Below are 22,626 nucleotides of genomic sequence, written 5' to 3' on the forward strand. Positions count from 1 at the left end.
TTTTACTGAGGTGGGGCAGTTTCCCATTTCCATGGTATTATCACAGAAAGAGCAAATTTATCATGCCAAAGACATGCTACTAATTTAGCTCTACACATAAAAATACATTTATTTGCTCCCTTTTTTCTTTAATAATCTGGATGTGTAAGACATGAGAAGTGTAAAGGATCTATTGTTCAGGTGAAACTCACTTTGCACTGTTGCATTTAAAAAGACTTGGTTGTCAGGCTCTGTGTGTTTAAAAAAAAGATCCCATCCCAACTGATTTACAGGCTCTGGGTCTGTGTTGTAATGGAAGGTGGCTCTGCTCTGTCATCCTTGTGTAGCAAGTGACGCAAATATTGCTTTTTCTAATTAGACGTCTTAAACATCTTTGATAAGGGAAAACGACATGCAGGTGACTGGCGTAATTTTTTAAAGCTCAACAGTCACACACAGCTCTCACAGCCATGTTACTGTTATTAAGACCGACGTGTTAATAAAAGCTTCAGTGTAATCAACAAAATTAGAACCATAACTATCTCTGAAGGCTACGTAGCAACGTGGTAGAAATTTGGCTGCAGAATTCAATCCTCAGTATGTTGTAGTGCTTGGAGTAAATGTTTCCAGCCTCAAAAAGTCTGGTGAGTCCAAGAGAAACAGACTGTGCCAAATTAAAATGCAATTAAAATGCAAGTAAACAGGATTTCTAAAGGATACATGCTGCTGAGTTTTATATAGCTAATTTACTAATGATCATACCTACAAGCAATTAAAAGAAAAGGTAAATAAGGAAATGATCTGGGGTGGAATCAAACCCGAGTTACCTGCCCTGCCAAGTGCCCTGCCATTAACTTATTTTGACCTTTAATGACCATTAATGTCTATTAATGTAATAATCCATCCACCTTCTTCCTGTTCACCTGGAGCATGGGATAAACTATCACTTGTTATACAGTATCAAGTATAAACATGTCTCTCTGGACTGCTGAATCACAAGATGTAACGCTAAGGGAAATCGTGTTATTTGCCAGTAACTACTGTCCTACTGTGAAATCGAATAATCGTGTGATTTCACACAACATAGCCATGACAGGCCATGGTTATTACAGCCACACACATCTCCAAATACCAGCACTCACACTTACATGCAAACTCATAAACAGTCTCCCACTAGAGAAAGTGAAACCAGGTCATGCAGTATTTGTTTATTCTCTTTAAAGAATTACACCTGCAGCACTGATGTAAGCGATACTCAGATGCGAACAGGCCCAAATGTAATAAAACCTTGAGAGGTACTGTGTCTTGCTGATTTGCTTGAAGGCTGCTTGTTTTATTCGGGGCTGACATGTTTACTTCCTCCACAGCTGTCTTGTTGTGTTAGAGGGGTTTTGTGTGTCCTTGCAGTGCCCCTGCAGCACACTATGAGCAATTCGGGAGCACTAATTAATCAGCTTAAAAATGTGCAGAGTGTCCACTGGAAAGTGGGGCACCTTCTGGCAGAGGTGAGCATCTGGGGGCAGAGCCCGCACCCATGGGCTTCGACTTGGACAGACTAAGTTCCCTGTCCCAGAGAACTGGCTCTGGAACAGTCCAAAGACCAGAGAGTCACCTCCAAGCACACCCAAGGTACAGGAAGGAAGTCTGTCTGTTGGGAAGGAAATGGCAATTGAGGCTGTTTAGGCAGTTTGAGAATTTAGTGAGGGGTATAGGAGAAGGTGCGATTAGGGGACTTCACAGTTATAAAAGGGAACTAAAGTTGCACAATAGACGGGAGTGGCTTGTTTCATAGCTCCTGTGATCTGTGCTACATTTAAGCTGTTAACATTAATTACACTCCTATATGGTTTAAAGAAGAAGAACTGAATTTATAATAATTATTATTTTATTTAATTTAATAATAATTTATAATAATTTGAAGTATTCACCCAGCAAAATAGTTGTGGAAAGTGTAAAATGTACTATCTTGCAGCTTGTGTGTTGTAATTGATGTCTGAACTATAGGCAGGAATTACTGTTCTCTGTAAATGTCAAGCATTCAGGGAAAGTTTATGTATTTTGGTCAGCAATTATTTTCCTTCACGTATAAGCTTTGCTGAGTTTTACAGTTCAGAGGTTCTTCATCTGCTTTGAAAGGGTAAAATTTTTCTCTGCTCACTTCTAAACTCTGTTTAGTAAAATAAGTACAATTTCTAATGTCAAAGGCATTAGTGTTCCAACAGTCAACATACACAAATATGAGCTGGGTCTTTCAGTTATAAATATGACTTTTTTTTATTTTGGCCAAACCTTTAGAAAAAGAAAATCACTTCTGGATTCTTGAATGAGGATTTCTAACCAGGGATTTAAACTTTTTATTTAAAAAAAATGAATGTTATTATTGTTAAAGGTTAAACCTTTCACTTATCTATTGAAGCAAACTATAGTGAAGTGTTTTCATTTCTGTATGTCAGCTGGTAAGGTCGTGATTTAAAAGAGGCAATAATTGAGCCATGTAAAGAGGTACTGCAGTGATTTGAATCACATTTGTCTAATAGACAGATGGGAGTCTTCACCACACACAGAGGTTAATTAGATATGGAGTTCTGCAGGGTTCCTTGGTAGGACCAGTTCTGTTTACACGACATGCTTCCATTACGTTTTTGTTATTAGAAGGTACAGCATGCATTTTCATTGCTATGTAGATGATACCCAGGTCTATCTGTCAGTGAAGCCAGAAGACGAACACCAGTTACTTAAACTGGAATATTTTGAAAACATAAACATAAAGACCTGTTTCTAAATTTAGATAAAACTGAGGTAATTGTAGTCTACCCTAAAAATCTTAGAAATATGGTATCTAACCAGATGCTTAGTCTTACACAGTGTTACTGGACGGCATTGCCCTGGCCTCTAATAACAATGTGAAGAATCTTAGAGTAATATTTTACCAGTATATGTCCTTCAAAGCATAATGCATATTAAATTAGGGCTGCTTTCTTCTGTTTGTCCAGCATCTCTAAAATGAGAAGCAACCTGACTCAGAGTGATGCTGAAAAACTAGCTCATGCCTTCTAGGATGGACTTTTGTAATTTATTCTTGTCAGGTTGCCTTAAAAGCTCCCTGAAAATTCTTCAGTTGATCCAGTGAGAGTAGTGACAGGGAGAGAGCGAAGGTATTAGCTATATTGTCTTCGCTTCATTGGGTCCCTGTAAAATCCAGAATCAAGTTTAAAAGACTTATTCTCACATACAAGGTCTTGAATAATCAGCCCCCATCTTATTTTAAACACCTCACATACTCTATTATTCCAGTAGAGCACTGCAGGTTTACTTTTGGTTCCTAGAGTATTTAAAAGTAGAATGGGAGGTAGAGCCTTCAGCTTCCAGGGCCCTCTTCTGTGGAGCAAGGTCCCAGCTTGGATTCTGGAGACAGGCACCCTCTCGACTTTTAAGATTAGACTTAAAACTTTTCTTTCTGACAAAGCATATAGTTAGGGCTGGATTAGGTGACCCTGAATCCTCCCTTAGTTACACTGCTATAGGCTTAGGGTGCTGGGGGTATTCCCATGATACACTGAGTGTTTCTTCTTTACTCACCTTTTTTCCACTCACTATGTTTTTATACACCTCTCTGCATTTAATCAGTAGTTATGATTAATTTCTTTTTCTGTACCACAGCACATTTTTGTCTTGTCTTCATTCCCCTCACCCACAGCTGTCCTTACCTGAGTCTGGTTCTGCTGGAGGTTTCTTATTCATAAAATTGAATTTTTCCTTCCCACTGTCGCCAGGTGTTTCTCATCCGGGGTCATGTGGTTGTTGGTGTTTTCTCTCTATTATTGTAGGGTCTTTACCTTAGAATCTAAAGTGCATTGAGGCTACTGTTGTTGTAACTTGGTTTTGTATTAATAAAACTTTCTTTTACTTCTGTTTTTCTCAGTCTATAGACATGGTAGTGTATTCACAGTATTTATTAGGCTATTACGACGTGTTTAGTAAGACTCTTGATATCTAAAACACTGTGCGTCAACTGCTTTCAGTAGTTGTGTTTTGATTGTGGTACTTGTACTGATTTTCCTAAATCTTGCCTCTATGCAATAATACTTAAAATGACTAAACACTGAAACTAATGAAAATTAAAATTAAAAAACCCCCACAAAACTATAATAACTCTTATTCAAACCCTCAATTCTTCCTCGGAAGTGATGATGCTAACCATCACACTTCACTACAAATGTAAACTACTGCATATATCAGAGACAGACATGTTTTATTATGAAAATCATACCTTTGATGTCCACTTATTCTAACACTGGAGTTTGTTCATCTTTACCAGTGGTGAGACCATAACCCAGTACAGCAGCTCAGGTCAGTCCATTTCCTAAAATCAGGAAATGGATACAAACAAGGTATTTCCACACTTGAAACTCAGAGAAAATAAGCACCTACCTTCTTTAACATTTAATTCTAACATGTAGAAAATTTGAACCAGAACATTTTCTGCACTTTTCTATTGTAACTCTGAAAGAAAGTGGAGAGTCCCACACAAAAGGCTACATGTTGAGTAGGCTTCCTTATCCTGCATGTGCCATCGTCAGTGATTTAATAATAGCTTTAATAATGTGATTTTTTTAATCTTCTCAAAATCAAGGCCTAAAAGCTTGGAACATTGAGTCTTCTTGCTTTTGTCACTGTTCATTTCAGACATGCTAAATGTATCTTGTGCAAAACTGAATCCCAGTTTCTTAAATAAATTATCTTTTAATGCTGCATATAAATGTGCCTTTGCATGCTGTCGCTGTAATAGAGACGGATTATGTTTGTGTGAGAGCGTGATAACAGGACACGTTCATTATGCACTTGTTTTATTTACAACACACAGCATGTTCTTTATCCATGAAATGGATGGATTAAAAACAGAACTGCCTGAAGGAAACAGTATACAGTCTGGCTTTTATATATATATATATATATATATATATATATATATATATATATATACATATACATATTATGCCAAATGTTTACTTCTTATACACTGTGCCTTGGAGTATATACGGCATGTACTGCATCTGGCTATCACATCTAGACTGCAGTGACTGCAGAATGCTCCTCGTCTCTTGCCTCTCTGGTGTAATGACTGCTGTCTAATCAGCCTCATCCACTTCCTTTAATGACACTCTAAATTAGCCCTAATGCTTAGCAGCATGTGTCAAGGCAGACGTTTAAAAAAAGCACTCAGGAGTCTGGGGACAACCAAGGACATGTTGACGCGCTGTGACCTTCTGCTTTTCACATATCTAAAAAAAGGTCCAGCGGTTCGTTCACTTGATGCATGACAAAGTTCACTGAAGAGTTTTTAACCTTTAAACATTTGGTCTCCCTCTCAAAGACGGAAAACCATACGCCACACGAAATGGTTTGTTGCTTAGGCAGTAACAGAAGGACATGGATTACTTAGTAGCTGTGAGACTAGAAAAAATATTGCATTTCAAACCCATTTTATTGACAATTTCTTGCCCTCAGTACAATGCAATGCAAGAGTTGAGGTTCTGAGCACACAGGAATAAATACGGCAATAAATACAGTACTGACCTGCCTCACTTCACACGCTCTGACGCCACCAGATCCTCACCACAAACACACAAACTGATAAGACATCATACACGACACTGAGCCAAAGGCTTTTGCTTCAACCTGATCATGGATCGACAGGGACTGATGTGCACAGCGATTTAGCACTGCTTCGGGAAAGCAAAGCTGCTCCTGTCTTTACATTTTCTTTCATTACTGTTGACTGTTGCATGAAAACTAGAACAGCAAGGACAGAGAAGGAAGCTAGCCATTTTTACATGGATCATATAGCATGACTGTCAATGTCAAAAAATCCAAGTCTGATCAGCCACTTCATTTAAATACTGAGGGAAAGACTGGTACGAGGATGACCCACGGGCAACGGCTATGAAAGAATGACATCTTAGTTTAAACACGGCATGCATTGCCCTTATTTAAGATTTAATTTGTATCTGTTACAAATTATGTATAATAAAGGTTTTAACCCATCAATCACAGCTCCATACATGTACCTTTCAGTAGATCATTCAAAGATAAGAACATTTTAAATCTAAAATTCCCTATCTGATATGTTATAAAATGGCATTGCCTCAATATCAGCGGAGGGTTATGTAAGATATCATGTACAGTTGGTGCCGAGGACCATTTCAAGTAAAAGAGTAGCAAAAAGAACTGAAATCACATCATGAATGGAGATGGATCATCTGGCATACTCTGAGAAATGCTACGCCGCACAACCCCGTCGTTACATATATGGCAGACCGACATATTAATTAGGATCCAGGCTGTATTGCATTTATAACACATTATATGGTGACAGAAAAGCTTTTGCTCAGTTTGGCTCCATCTCACCTCAGAGAGAGCCTGTCTTTTTATGTTGTTTTGTTTTCCTAAATTCATAAGATTTATATATGTACTATGCATATATTAAATGACACATATTATACTGTATATGAGAAAGATTTTAGATTAAATTTAGCTGTTTTTGTTTTTCCAATAATCCTGTTAATTCCATTTTTTATTAGTTCTATAAACTGGGATTAGTAAATTGTTAATGTAACATAGTGTTTGTATAGTGATTAGTCAAGAGTTAGATTGCATAAAACCGCCTGAGTTTTAAAAACACAGACAAACCTGGTTAAGAGTTTTTTCAAATATCAAAAAAAGTTAGTGTCTTTATTTCTGCTTTTTAATTCCTCTGCATGTTTAGACATATTTTCTTGATTACCGCAGTGCTGTGCATCAAAACCTTGTTGCACAAAGTAGTGAGACGATGGAGCAATCTGGGCAACAGCACTGGCCACTGATACGTGTTGTGCTTGTGGTAAGTAGAGATTATTTGCTTCTATTAAGAAATATGTTGTCTTAAAAAAAACAGGTGGATCAAGTTATTTTGTTCGATATGAAATATTATGTAAACTTACAAACCTTGTACCAAAAAAACATGGATTTGTAAAGCTTTTTAAAATATATGGATTAACGCTGTTTGGAGTACTGTTGTCCAAACTGGGCAGGTAAAAAGGATGCAGGTTGTTGGTTGTTCAGTATAATAGTTCAATAATAGTACAGTACATCTATAATGCGGGTATTCACCCCTCTTTTCCCTCAAACCTACACTGTAAAAAAAAATAGTAGAAATGCAATACAATGTACGGTTTTAAAATGAATTAATTTTCCATATTTATATTTTACTCATGGTTTGTTTTTTTAATGACCTTCTGATTTTACCACTTACCGTTCATGGAAACTTCTGTAAAAACAAAAACAACAACAACAACAAAAACAGGAAATTGCACAATGTAAATTACCTGCACATTTGTGCCTTTTTTGTTTGTTGGTTTTTTACAGCGTACAACAAACGCCCTCCTCTCTCATACCCTCAGGTGATGGAGTAAATGAAAGCTGATTTGCCTACTTTCCACCAGGCACAGCTTAGCACATTTCAAGAACAATAAACCTCCTCAAATACTGCTTTAATGTCTGGGCAGTAAGGAATTCACTCAGCATCTTCAACTCTCTGGACCAGAGAAAAGGAGAAAGAGAGCAAAGGGAACTTTAAGCAATGTGTGATTAAGGCAGTCTCATGAATATTGCAGAGAGGTTTTTTTGGCCCCTGTTTTGGAGATAGACTCCACAACAGTCTTGAATTCCTACCTCTAACGGCTGCGTCTTATCCCAACAGATTAGCGAGCAGACGGGTGGATATGAATAGACATGGCAAAAGAAAATCAGAGTATGGTCCACGAAGTTTGATCCACCCAGGGGGGAAAAAAAATCCCATCAAAAACAACACATCAAGCAGTAATCCTCTTTGGAAGAAAAAGGTCATATTTGGTTCGTGTGTGAATCCGCAGCACAATGAATAATCTTTTACAGGGGACCCTAAATTAAGGAAAGCACAGCTCAGGGCAATTTAATTAAGAAATGAAAGCAAAGTAGAAGCCTATATCTAATTTGTCCACTGAAGTTAGTGCTTGGGGCTTTTTAAGTGGCGTGCAGAGATGGGGATAGACAAAGGTCCCACTTACACAAGCTTAACTCTGTCTCACTTAATTGAGTTCATTCCAAGATACAGAAAAAGTCAAAGCTGATACATACATATTAGTTAGACATAGGTGTGGCTCCAGCATTGTCCTCGTTTGAGTTCTGCTGATCGTTTCACTTCTTTGCAGTTTGCATGTCACGACTTCGAGCAGTTCTGAAATCTGCCTACATGGCAAACCTCATCTGCTGTACCCTTTACAGCGCTCCCAATTACTGTACTTAGGGCTTGGAGCAATAACTAGACCTTTATCAGAGCTTTACAACCCTTTCTATACAGTGCAGCGACAATCCCTCAGACCCACTCCTGCATGGAGCGTTTGCAGTACAGTATGTGGCGCTGCGTGCTCTTCCTCCTGAACTGGAAAACAGTGTAGAGGAGGACCATCATGCACAGCGCCAGAACGCAGGGGATAGCAATGGCCACCGCTTTCTCCGTACCTCCAGCGCTGTCTAGTTTGATAACAACGTCTGCATCACCGTTGTCATAGTGGCGCTCCTCTACCACCGTGGGGCTCCAGTCCCAATCGGGGTCGGCGGGTAGGCTGTCGCAGCCCATGAAGTCCCTCAGAATGGACCTCGGGTAGTTAGGCTCCACGCGAAGCAGCTGGTTGTTGAATTTCCAGTACTCCTTTCCTTTGTAAAAGTAGGTGAAACCTGGGGATTTAGGGATATAGGCAGTCTTTTAAAGACTTTTTGGGGATATTTTGAATTTGTTAAACAGTGTAGAGACAGATGGAAAACAAAGTAATGGATTGCAAGATGCATCAAAGGTCTCCAGCTGGAATCAACATGTCTTATTCAGCTGCCCCCGCTGCCCACTCAAAACACATTACTTACTCTAAATGTATTTCACAGCTGGTTGCAGTACTTTATAGTACTACATACTAGTCAAAAACAAACTGGATATTGCCACATAAACTTATCAACTTCCTGTTTTGTGTTTGTTTTTATTACCTTTTACAGGCATCTGGTATCACATTATTATTTCTTACAGATTTTACAGTCAGTAATGCAAACATACCGTTGGCCTTGTCCACAAAAGCCCCTTGTGGAGAGTCAGGGATGCCCTTCCAGATGGTGATGGGTTTTGGGTAACCCGGGTCCATGGTTCTCATGTCCTCGTTGTACCTCCAGTATCTACAACAGGACAGGCAAATATATCAAAAAAGAGTCAATACGGAGGTTCAGGGACACCTGTTAGTTAGTGCAGTAGTCATAATAAGTATTAAAAAATCTTAGCACACTTGTGTTACCACCACTTAGTCACTTAAAATGGAAACAATAGATGTATTTGTCATTTTAACAACCCTGTAGCCTTGAACATCACAGGTATTAATATCATACAAAGAGTTAGGACTACTTTCCTCAAAACACACTTAAATATTTTTTTAAAAAAAAACTGTCGCTAAGTTTTTCTTTTACTCGACAGCTCCCTTAATCGGGACTTCACAAAGACGTTGGGTGGCAGTGATTTGTAAAGAACTGCTGGCCAGGACCTCAATAATGACACTGACGTTTTAGCTAATTGGAGATATTAATACTGATGGCGACAGATGTTTTGAAACACTCTTCACACATGAGCAGGGATCATGCACATATACACGCAGCCATCAGTGGATCAGTGGATAAGACATAATAATCAGACACAGCATTAAAAGGAGAAGTTGGGATAACAGTGGGTTGCAAAAGCAGCTGACAGACAGGATTATGCTGAGCTTGACATCATGGCCTGCCTGAATTTATGCTACAGCTCTGTTTATTTGTGTAACATATAAATTATGCAATATAGAACAAAACCACTTGGGAGACAACGTCTATGTTTAGCTTGAGATAATCAGGACTCACCAACATGTCTGCAACACTGAAAATAGGTCTACTGCTCAGTAGGTCAACCAGTTCAACACAGAACAGGCCTTCATTTCATGTCTGCTTAAAAGTCGCACTAAGCCCAGAAAGCAATAACTGTAGTTCAGCATTTACCTTCAGGAATACAAAGACATTATATCCTGGGATGACGAGAGCACTGCACTGGATTTCTGCTTACTGTCACGAACTCATATCTATAACTCGCAATCAAATGTCGTTTTTTTTCCATGTGACTATTTAACGATCAGCAACAGACTTCAAGTATTTCACATGACCACAGAAAGTGGTAAATCAATCATCCATGCTCTCAAACTTTAGGACTTGCAACGCACTCAGATAAACACCAGATTCTCATATTTGGTGTCTTGGAATGAATCCTTGGATTCAATTCGATTCAAACTGCAGGTACCCAATTATACTCTGCATGAATCCATGCACAGGATAACATACAGTCCAGATGCAAAGCTTTTAAGATCAAAGAAGGTAGTAATCTCCATCGTTCCCAAATCAAAGAAATCTTAAATCTCCAGCGGTACCTTGATCTGGCCAAACAGATCAAACTCAGTAATTTGCTAACTAAGAACCAAGTGGTTACTTTGAATCAAACCATTCCTCATTAGGGCCACCAGGCATTTGCCAAAAGGTACCTTAACAACTCCAGAGAAGCAACATTTTACAGACTGAAGACTGAAGTATATCACCATGATTCTAAATGTTTTTAGGCTGGAAACCGCCCACTGAGCACCACCTCCACAAACCCATCTGCACAGTCAAACAGCGGTGGCAACCTGATGCTGTCAGGAGGCTTTTCAGCAACAGGGACTGGACACCTTTTCCAAAGTGGTCCAGCTTGGGGCAAAAGCTCACATGTCTTGAATTCTGGACCCAATTCTGGACCCAAAACAGCATTTCTGGAGAGACTAGAAAAATGGGAGCTCACTGACAATCCTGATCGAGCTTAAACTGTTCTGCCAAGATGGATGAGAGATAATGTTTTTAAAAGAAAAGATGTGCCAAGCTTGACGGACACTTGTAGGAGACTTCAGGCCATCAATGCTGCAAAAGGTGTCCAAACCAAGCATAGCCAAAAACCTTCCGCTTATATCGCAGTGGAGGAAGAGGAAAGCAAAAAAAGATGCTTTGTTTTGTCTTTAGGATCTGCTGCGTAACATAAAGGTTAAAACATATTTAAATTGAATTCAACTTTATTTGTATAGTGCTGAATCACAACAACAGTCTTTATATTGTAAGGTAAAGACCCGACAATAATAGAAAAAGAAAACTCTAACAAACAGACGACCCCCTGTGAGCAGGGACTTGGCAACAGTGGGAAGGAAAAACTCCCTTTAACAGGAATAAACCTCCAGCAGAACCAGGCTCAGGGAGGGACAGCCATCTGCTGTGAACGGCTTGGGGTGAGGGAAGGGAGACAGGACAAAAGGCACACTGTGGATGTGATGTAATCAATATATGAGTGTATAATCTAATAATCATATTCTATCTATAATAGAATATGTTAAAAAACATTTTATCCTTCAAATGTCCCCATGGTGCATGGTGTTTTTATTCTGAGCAGTTTCAGTTCTGTCCAAATCTTTACACGACAAATAATCTGCACAGACCTGTCTCCTTTGAAGAAGTAGGTTTTGGCGACATCCTCCCACCAGACAGCTGTCTCGATACTCTGCGTGGGCATGCTACTCCCGAACAGCGAGATGTCCTGAGGGTACGAAGGCTGGAGAGTTGTGTCCTTGAAGACCCAGAAACGGTTTCCTAAAATGCACGGGCAAAGTTAGATTGCACTGGGACAAAGAAAATGACTTAAAAAAAACACCACGGGATTTCAGCTCATTCAACTCTTTTGTGTTGTTGCTTTTCTTTCTTTTCATTAAGGTTTTTTTTTCCTGCTCATGTAATTTTAAGGGTCGGAAGATGTCACCTTGTTTTAAGAATATTGCGAAGCAGGAAAATCTATGCAGTGTTATCTACAGTATAATACAATAAACCGCAAGCTGATGCTCTGAAGACAACTCTACTGAGACTTGTTGTGTTGAGCTTTATTGAAGCTATTGTTGCATTTAATTCAGTTTGATCATAAATGCCTCAGGCGGAGCAAAGAAGGGTTGCTGTGCAGTAAGTAGCTCGACGCTCACATGCACAAACCCACCAATACACACAAACACACACACACAGTTAAGTCCCTATGAGTGAATAAATAAAGCATGAGGCACTCTGATCCCACAGAGTGACAGATGTCATGTTAATCTGCCTGGTGGACGGACGGCTCCACTGGACCTGCACTCGTTCTCCTACCAAACAGAAAGCAAAACAACCTCACTGTCGCCTGTTACAGTAAAAAAAAAAAAAAAAAAGATATGTACTGTAAAGCTTGCCCTGCTCCCCTGATTTTCACAGTCCTTAGTATTTTGTGCCTTAATGCTTTGTTTCAGTTCCTGTTTGCTCCCATTAGTATTCTGCTTATGCTTTATTTTCTACAATCTCTCGTTCTGTCCTTTGTGTCCTTCTGTGTCAAGCTTAAGTCTTGTTGCGGTTTCTTGAGTAACTTCCTGTTTTATTTTGATAGTCTGTTGTCACTCATGTAGTGCTATTAGTTTTACCATGTCAACCCTCAGTGTGTTCCTAGTATAAATAGTTGTGTGTTTTCATTTGTGCTCTGTTGTGTCGCCTGTCACCTGCATGTCTGTTTCTCTATGCGTTTAGTTGTGGTTTGGACTCACTGGCCTTCATCTTGGATTAATCTTTGGACTAATAAACGTTTTCTCTGCGCTTTGAATATCAGGTCTTTACACACACATATACATACCAACACAACACGACATGCCCTTTCCAGTGTTCTTGAAGTGATGGTATGCAATAAAATATTGTTTTAATTAACCAGAATATGGAATTTCTGCAGAAATTGTGGTGGGATTGTTTCTCCTGCCTAATTTGGTCTGTGGCTCGCTGCTAATAAAAAATTGGAGGTAAACAGCTTGGCTACAAACACAGAAGGAAGATAGATGTTAACATTTAAAAGCCTAAAAACATGAAAAAAATAGTTGGGTTGTATTTTTAAAATGTGGAAAGAGGTAGGCTGTTAGAGACTATTAGCATATTTGGACTTTTGTGCATGTGTGTGTGAGAAAGAGGCAAACAGGAGCAGCTTTACTAGTGTCTCTGAATTTTTCATTCTGTATGGGAGCACACCCATGGATTAACTCTCACCTAGGTGTGCTCTGGGACGCCTAAGAACTCAAAAATGACTAAAAAATACTGCCATGTTTGTTTATCCCATGTTATATTCCCATAGTCAAAATCACAGACATTATTAGGTACACAGGATACTTAATAAAAGCACATTTTGTCCATTTTTTATTGGTAGGAACATTTCTTTAGTTTAACTTTTAGTGGCAAAGTGTTCGCTACATATATTGTAGTTAAGGATAAAGAAGATTTGTTGTATAAATTTGTGTTTTTTACACTAAAATGTTTTTTTTTAGTAAAGCCTGGCAAATGTGAATGCATTTCCTTGCCCCAAAAGCATATGTAATTTTAAACGAAGCATTGTTTTTACATTTATTGTCATATTGGAGCAATAGCTTCAATTTTGGCATGTGTGGATCAACCAATCAATCACACCTCTGGTGCCTCCAATAAACAGGAAATGGCACACGCGCACAAAAGCTGTCACTTTGTCTAATTTGCTTTCCTCTAAATAGGCTCAGTTCACGCTAATGCATCATCAAACTGTGGTAATTCTGGCCCTTTTGATTGCAAAGTATAATATGATTAGGTCTGCCACTGAAGCAATAATAAACAGCCATCGGTAGCGATGAGTGTAGAGGCTGATTCTGATCTTCTTACATTTTCTTAATTCTTCTCTTTATTGAAATTAATGACCTAATCATCTCAGAGAATATGTGATGTCTTGTTCTAAAATGGTAAAATTGCGAGAAATTTATTAGAGGTTGTTTGTGCAGTATCACACATTGCCCCCCCCTCCCTGCTCTTTATGGTTTAGTTTTTTCTTTACCTACCTTGACTGAAATACACCATCATATTTACATACATTATTTTTTGGTCCTGCAGTCATTAGACTGTTTGGTGCCCTAATGCCATCAACAGATCATTTAGGACCAGTTAATGTAAAGGGGGTGTTAACTACCAGTAGTTGAACTACACCCACACCCACACACACACAAAGAGCGGTTGCTGTTATTACCTTTGAAAAAAACAAATTTCCCTTCGCTGTTTTCATACACGGCATCAATTTTGGGAGGTAAGCCATTCCAGAAGTAGCTTATCTGCATGGGGTAGCCAGGAACTACCGAATTGTCTCGTACCCTCCAGAACCACTGGTCCTGTAAAAACGGACAAGGTCAAATCATCACTGCTCTTTATCGCCACCGTTGAAATCCCAGAATGCTCTGATGTGATGACCTATTTTACCTTGAACACAAAAAGCTCATTTCGGAGAATGGCCAGAGTGTTGAAGCCTCCATCACAGATGTTAGGTTTGGAGTTTGGGCTGGAGGGTTTGGCACTCAGTGGAGGCCGATGGGGTCTGGCATGGCGATCGTGTTTACGTGGGTCGGAAGGAGGGTGAAAGCGAGGAGGTGGGACTGTGGGTGGAGGCCGGGTGGGCTGTGGGGCTCTATCCGGTGGACCTACAAAAACAAAAATAGAACGTATTTTATCTGCATTCCTTTATATTCGTCTTTTTCAAAACTTCTGAAAGATTTAAGTCGGTGTCCAGTGAGTTTACAGCTTTTTGGCCATTGCGCCTTTTATTTTGGCACGGAAACTGTATCCTTTTTTTGGCTGAGCATTAGTGGACTCACGTTGTTTTGAAAGCATAGATTGGCTGCCCTCTTTAACAGCTGACAAATGCTGCTTACTGGCATCGAACCCAATATGACTGACGCAGCAGCATTTGAATAAGCAAGTGACTAAGCTTCAGCGCTTGTCTATTTATGTTGTTTTGCTATACACCTTCAGTGAAGTGTTGGAACAAAACAAGACGTAAGAGTCTTGATTACGTGCTCCTTCAGACTTTCAGCTCGTGCTCTGAAGAGAAATTCACTTGGGAAAGTTACCGTAGATTTTCTGGATGCCCTGTAGGTCATCGTGAGGTAGTTTGAAGTCCTCAGTGTCCATGTACTGATAGAAAGGAGCCATGATAGCAGTGGGGTCATTGGAATGCTCCAGACCGAGGGCGTGGCCCAGCTCATGAACCGCAACCAAGAATAGGTCGTTACCTGGAGAGAGGAAGAGGATGGCATGAGTTAGAATCCAAAAGTTCAGTAACATAAAAAATAAAGAGAGATTACACATTGTGATAAAACAGAACAGGCAAATATTAACAGTATTAACACTCATAATGATATGATGACCCTGATTCTCGACCTTTCCAATTAAAATCTGTTTGCTCTTGAGTCCAGGTGAACCTGTAAACACAGGTCTCCATCCACAGCTATCACCAGTGCAAAGGCTTAACAAGTGAAAAGTACAGAGACACCCTGCAAACTAGATTCACAAAAAAGAAAAAAATACTGTGTGAAAAACAGTTTTTATGATTACCTAGCATCAATATGTAACCTGCTCTGTGCAGACAAATCCAATAATTGTTTAACCATTTATCGAGCCCAAAATGCCAAACATGTACTACTCACAGGATTTTAAATGTGAAAATTTGATTCTTTTTATTGTTTTGTTATTTAAAATCCTGCTACTTTTGGATTACTGTTGATTAAAAATCACAAAGTATTTTCAAGGCTTTGCATTCTCCAGGTGCAGCTTTCACAGTTTTTCTTTTCTTTTCTTTTCTTTTTTTTACAGACTAACCATTCAGTGCATAATAGTTAATTTATCAGCAGCGAAAATCATAATTACTCACTGCCATCTGCTCCAGTTGTACCTCCACTGAGCTAATGTGGTGCAAAAAGTTACAAGGAAAGCGAACTGGAGGTAAAATATGAAACAGGTGCATTTTTTCTCTTTTAGTACTTAAAGGAAGATAAGCCACATGAGAGCATCAGAGAGCGGGGAGGGACACACTCACATTGCTGCCCAGGGCATCGGGCAAGAAGCGCTCATTTAATGCACCTGAACCCATATGAATGTTGGCACAAACAAACATTGTGAGTCTACGTCACATTGCATGCAAGCGCGCGCACACACACACACACCGACAAATGAAAAAATAAAAATGTCACAGTTGGTACATATGGCCAGCGTTCAGCTCATAGTGTCAACCTGATTTAGAGAGAAGTACACCATTTAAGTACAGCTTGTGACTGAAGCTGTCCCCAGGAGATTGTTGCCCTTTACAACATGATATCCCCCTCTGCCAGGAGCGCTGCACAGACCAGCGACTGACCGTCAGCCAGCAGCTAAAAGGTTACCCACCCCCACCACCATTTATCTAACACCACCAGCCTCTTCCACCTAACCCAAATTGTCCCATAAGGACTCCCAGGAGACAAGCCCGAGCTACCATTAGCGCACATGTCAACATGCAACATTTACAATTACACCGCTGTGAAAGCCCATTAAAGGTTGCAAAGCTTTCCAGACACATAAGCTGAGATGGGTGCTTTTCAAAATCAGCCCCAGCACTCCAAATGGATAACCATGGGATGCTGCACAAGGGGAACGTGAATTCAACTTGGGAGCCTGAGACAGTTACCATTAGGGCATGAGAAGAAAGGGGAGAGAGGAGCTGATGGGTGGCAAACAGGTTACCAGAACAAACACAAAGTGAACTGTAACCGCCGCCAACCCTAAACCGGATGGGATGGGAGAATGCAAGCACTTAGCATATGGATATTAGCAAAGTAGCCTAATATCATTAATATTAAATTATATAATGGTACAAATACCAGTGGGCTACATCAAATTCAATAAAACTGAATAAGCCAGCAACCACTGTCTTAAAATAGTAGGGCCTTCTATCCTCTCGTGTGAAGGGCTTATTACACCACAAAAAAACATCAAAATCCTGACAGATGGGGTGATGCGTCTTTACGGAGCACGGGCGGATCAAAGACATCTCTGCATTCTTAGTTTTTTGGTTAAGCATCCCTCACACTCATGCCCTGTGATACCATCTCTGTCATATTGCCCTCCTGCCGAGCCATCTGTACTTAGATGGTTTTCCTTCAGTCAGTCCTCATTTATCTTTTTTTTTTAAATTTCTCTGTGCTTTCCTCACATCTTCCATGCAGTTTTTTGTTTATTTACCTTCCTGCCAACATTCAGCATTTAAAACCCTTCTTTTTTTAATCTTAAAATCCCCCCTGCCCACCTCCCTTCCCATCTTGCTGTAGCTTCTCCTTTCTTGTGCTTTGCTTGCTCCATTGTTGCTGGTCTTAGTCACCTTGTCTCATCCCTTACGCCAGCTTTCCCTTTCACTCACCATCATGGTTGGGGTTCCCAAGCGTCCAAGGCTCATCGGAGTCAAAGTGTGTATCTCCTCCTATGCCTGGGCCCGGAAAATAGGCGTGGGCGAGGAATCCTCCCTCCCCATCGAAGGGTGAGCTGTCACCGTGAAAACCAGAAGCGAAGATGATAGTGATGTCTACGTCACGCCTGCCAGTCTCCAGGGCGCTGTACGGAACGGCCTCGAAGCGTAGGGGAGTCACACCCTGCCACACGTCAAACGCCCGCCGGATGGCATCGTGAGTCTCCCGGGCGCCCACCTTCGGGGTAACATTTTTTATGCTGCGGGAAGCCGAACAAGCATACCAAGTGAAAAGATTGCTGAAGAGGTGGTGGAGGCACTCGCTCTAAAAATACTCTGCAAAGTCAGAGTTTACATAAAGACACAAATCGCATATAATTCCAAACTTCAGGGAGGAAAATAAAACACATCCTGCTTCATTGTCCTCTTAATTTGTCTGATCACCGTCCCCCCCACACACGCTTTTCAGAATGAGAAGCAGATCCTTAAAAAAAAGTTGCACTTGACAACTATTTCAAGGCCGGCAGCTTTTTACTGAACTTTTAACACAGCAGTCGTTATCAGTGTCTGGCAGGCAGAGAGGAATGGGGAATCTTCTCCTCGCTCCCCGTTCATTTTCACGAATAAAGTGCAGTCAGCAGCGGCAGCACTGGCTCAGCACTGATTGACATTCCATTAGGAGAGGTGGCTCATCAATTCAAATTCAGGCAAGAAGGGAGGATTTGAATAAATTGACAGTGTTATCGTCTATTACTGCAGAAACCTGTCAATTTGCAGTTGTGCCAGAGACCCGTTTATCGGTTCTTCTCAGAACCTATTAAAAGCGTGGGCTTAATCGGGCCTGATAAGATGAGTGTTTAAATATTTCTGCTGAGATTATGGATAATTTACACTGTGAATTTTCAAACAATTTAATATCGGGGAGCGAAAAGCCCCCGATTCTCATGCGGCTCTGCTAAAACGGCTCGTTTTGTTTTATGAAAATGATCGAGCAAAACAAAAAACAGGAGAAAAAAAAGCAAAACAAAACAGCCTGATCTTGTTTTGTTTTTTTTGGTTTTTTCGCTTCGCCACCAAGTTATTTATAACTGTGGAGCAAACATACTCGCAGCACACATGGGCGCATTTATGTGTTAATTTATGTGTTTCTGGATGTGTGATTATCACTGTATTTTTGTGCGCGAGCCCCCCACACACGCGTGACGTACTTGCTCGGTCTCTATGACAACACGGAGCATGTGATCCCAGGTGGTTAAAGAGGAGGAGATGAGAGACAGAGGAGAGCTGAGGAAATTAACACTAGCAGATCTGAATCCGTAACCTCCCTATGACAACATGCCTCAGCCGTCTGTCACCTGTAGGTTATGTGTGTTCGCTGCCACTTCTGTCCCGTCAGAGCGTATCTCCGCCTCCGTGACCTTGACGTGCTTCTGAATTTGTCCGGAACACCGCAGCGTGGCTTTTGCATCCAGCTTAAAAAGTGATGACAGAAGAGATGAGAAGAGAAGAGAAGAGAAGAGAAGAGAAGAGAAGAGAAGAGAAGAGAAGAGAAGAGAAGAGAAGAGAAGAGAAGAGAAGAGAGGGTGACTTAAGTTTGCTGACTAAAAAACTTTGGATCTCAGTTTTGCGTCACAAGACAACACGAAGCATTGAAGTGAACTCAGCAGTTCTCTTCCTGACAGGTGCCAGAGAATCACAGAACCAAAATAAGGAATGCAGAACAGCGCTAAACTACTCCAAACTACAGCCCTTCATGTTTCTCATTCATACCCACGTCACAACTACAAAACAAACACAATACATAGGCAAAACTTGAATTCTCACCTCAGGGTGATATCACTGCATCATCATGCAAAATGAGAAGAGGGAGAAGTGTTAAAACCTTCACCTGAGGTTGTGTGAGGCGAGGTGACGCGAGGTGAAACAAACATCTCTGTCTCTTTACTAATTCTTTGCAATACTGATAGCCCGTCCTTCTGCATTTTAAATGAACGAGTGGAGCATAATGCATTAACATGACATTAATGGCCTAGTGGAAGTGCATGTGCTCCTCAGCTGTTTGTGTTTGCGCAAGTACATCCACCACACATGTATACACTCACTCCTTGGTTTTCTCATCCAGTGTCCCTGTGACATTGAGCCCGTAGACACGCTGCATGGCAGCAATAGCTGAGTGCATGGTTTGGGCCGATCGCAGGACAGACATGCCTGGTTCTGTGCGGGGAAGGTAGCCATACCTCTGTAGCCATCCCTGCAAGGGGTGAAGAAGGAGAAAGATTTGAGCCATCATATTTTGTCTTGGTTTAAGACCAAAGCTCAGATCTGAGAGAGGGAAACAGGAAAGATTACACTACAGTGTTGCACATTTTGCAAGTTTGGGAATATTACAAAAGGCATATGATTCACCACACAACACACATATCCACCAAACTCCTGTAATGTATACAATACATTAAAAGTGGGAGTATAATAATAATATGAAGGTGCATCATTCAATGTGCATCTCACAAGAGACAGTGACTAACCTTTGGCTACAGTACTACTGAATATTAAATAAAACAACAGAATGAGCTGCAGCAGTGTTATATTTAACATCACAGTATGCCTGAGAGTATCAAAAGCTAATTTTGAGAAACACACACATATACAATAATCTATAGTCAGTTATTTAGTTAAATTGTCTATCAAGCACATTTTTTTAGGGTTTAAAGGGTTGCTTGTGTGGACAGCACTGCTAAAACAAAAGCAGCTGAATCCCTGCTGCTGACCTTAGTCAGTGTTTGTGTCTTGCGGCTCTCGGTCAGTGTTCATGAGCAGGACTGTGGCCCTGCCTCCTCCTGCCCTAAAAAGCCAGAGTGGGATTTGATGCAAACAAGTGAGGTGAAGCTGAGAATCATTCAGGGGCACCGGCAGGTTCAGTCCTGAAATTGAGCTTGGCACCCACATTATCCACAGCTGTCCACACGCCAACCAGGTGCCTCCCTATCACCACACAGCCAATGAGATATGTTCCAGCTAGCTAATCTGACTAACTGTCTCCTCTGCCCATCCCTCCCTCTCCCTTCTCCCTCTATCCCTTACTCAGCTTTGCTAAACGCCTTTTTTTATCCCTCTTTTTTTCCCCCGGTTTCTCCCGTGGTGTGTTTCCTGTATTAGTTGTGTTTGTTCAACGGCACAGATTTCAGAGAGATATCAGGCAAGATTTCATTGAGCCATTAAATTGAATAATGGTGTGTGTGTGTTACTGTCAGCTTCAGCATTTAATTTCTTCAGAGTGGTGGGAGGGGAGCCTGTGGTGAGGATGGAAATGACATCAATTAATAAGGTAGAAAAAAGAAGCAAATCCTATTATGCAACTTGTGTCTGTAGATGTTTTATCTCCTCCAACACTGTGATGCTGCCAGAGCAGATCTCACTTCATGATGACCTGTCAAAAAAGTAGCTTCTCTAGCAATACAACAGAAGCGCTGAGGCATTTTGGGTTTATTGTACTTTAAATAGACGGATCTCAGTGCATTCATATGTGCACATTTTGGATCAGTGGGCTGGATCACCTCACTTCATGAACCGCAATGTAATAACCTGAAATGAGCATCCTTCTGTTTCATTGCGCCCAACAAATGAGGGATATTTTTTTCCGGTGCGTGAGCTGTCCTGACAGGCTTAGAATGTCTCCATGTTATGCTTTATCGCATGTGCCCACGGATAGCGTGGGTAACTCAACATACATGTTCTGTTTTTTTGTTTTTGTTTTTTCCACGCTGAGGCAGACGATGTGGAGGAGCGAGCACGGTCATTTATGATTCTCAGAGTCGGGGGGAGGTGGTGGTGGTAGGGGGGTAGGAGGCCATTTATCTTACCTCAACGCTGAACTGATGATCCCCCTCTCCGGACACGGCACACGAAATCCAAAGCAAAAGATGCAAGCAGAATGCTGCCGCGTAAAAACAATCCGATGGTTTTCTTTTACTGGAGGATACTAAGGTCATAATGACCCGTTTTTCCCAAGTGTTTATTAGAAGAAGCCGCCCGTCTGCTTTGTGTCAAATGAAAACCATCGGGCGAGCTGTCAAGACAGATTCAGATGAAAAAAACGGACCCCGCGTTTTTCTTTCTTTCTTCTTAAATATAATCCCGATGGTGTGATGTTCCGATGTCAAGCAGAGATAACTCGGCGTGTCAGACCCGCTGCCCTCGCCATTCTTATTTACATCGGGGGCTACATCTATCCAGCAGCATCAATGGCCATGTACAGTATCCAGCCTGCGCAAGATAGGCTCCCTCCCGACTCGACGCCTGCGCTTTGATTTCTCACACAGCGCAGCGCTGCTTGGCAGCATCATAAGAGCTGCCCTACAGAGTGCATACGAGATAAAAACGCAATTTCTCAGCACTGCCTGCACATCTGACGTTTACATTGCAAAGGCGACGGCTCTGTGCAGTTTGAAGCGCACACGTAGCCGCATGTTTTGATCTTAAATACCGAAAAACAAAGGCCGCAAAGCCCGATTTTAAACTGTGTGGCTTGCATTTTCGCTCTGATAAAGTAGGTAACTGCCTTTATGCGCTAGACAAACTGCTAAATAGTCCCGTGCCACGAATAACCATCAAATACAGTGTATCAAGACAGATGCTGATCAATTGCATGATCGTTTATCTTTAAATGTTGGTCTTGCACTTATTCCACTATGTGCCCTCAATCTTGAGGACCCAGAATAGAAGACCTGATCGACATTTTTAGCGCTAACGGCACCAAAAACCTGCCTGAAGCATAACGAGCCACCAGATGGCAGCATTTCGTTGAGGAAAGAGCCTACTAGCTGCTTTGTTATTTTTATTTTTTTTGCCAGGACACTGAAGACAGGACAAACTGAGACCGGAATCCACCCCATATCAACTAATGAGGCGAGAAATTAATCTGACATTCATTTGATATGGCACACAGAAAGGCCCTAGGCCTGTGGGAAGGAGTGCAGTAGGAGCTCATGACAAAAGTCAAATCACACTAAAAATTATTATTTTATTATTACCATCATTATTAATGTTTGCACACAGTTTGCACCCAGGAGGGAGGGAGGTGTGATTTATTTGCCAGCAGACATGATATAATAATTATATCGATATAATGATAAAAAATAATTCAGGGACTGAATAAAAAGATCGTATGGAGACATCAAGGAAAGCTGAGTGGCCTAGTTAACGTTTAAGCCTCTCAGTGT

At 40.9% G+C, this 22,626-nt stretch overlaps 1 protein-coding gene across 2 annotated transcripts; it reads right to left on the reverse strand.

Moving 5' to 3' along the window:
• Nucleotides 1-5,011: 5,011 nt before the first annotated feature.
• On the reverse strand, nt 5,012-21,774 carry mmp16b (matrix metallopeptidase 16b (membrane-inserted)). 2 transcript variants are annotated; one of them, XM_006792120.3, is made up of 11 exons: nt 21,268-21,774; nt 19,510-19,658; nt 19,232-19,246; nt 18,763-18,879; nt 17,363-17,667; nt 15,042-15,203; nt 14,395-14,612; nt 14,168-14,306; nt 11,568-11,718; nt 9,101-9,216; nt 5,012-8,733 (listed from the first exon to the last, which is right to left on the reverse strand). In XM_006792120.3, the coding sequence occupies exons 1-11, from the start codon at nt 21,394-21,396 to the stop codon at nt 8,372-8,374; spliced, it is 1,863 nt and encodes a 620-aa protein (XP_006792183.1). In that variant the 5' UTR covers nt 21,397-21,774; the 3' UTR covers nt 5,012-8,371. The 2 variants fall into 2 exon arrangements, with proteins under 2 accessions (XP_006792183.1, XP_006792184.1); XM_006792121.3 differs by lacking the exon at nt 19,232-19,246.
• Between the last annotated feature and the right edge of the window lie 852 nt (nt 21,775-22,626).

This window comes from Neolamprologus brichardi, chromosome 18 (assembly GCF_056152115.1).
Source record: "Neolamprologus brichardi isolate AB-2024 chromosome 18, ASM5615211v1, whole genome shotgun sequence".
NCBI classification, from domain to species: Eukaryota; Metazoa; Chordata; class Actinopteri; order Cichliformes; family Cichlidae; genus Neolamprologus; species Neolamprologus brichardi.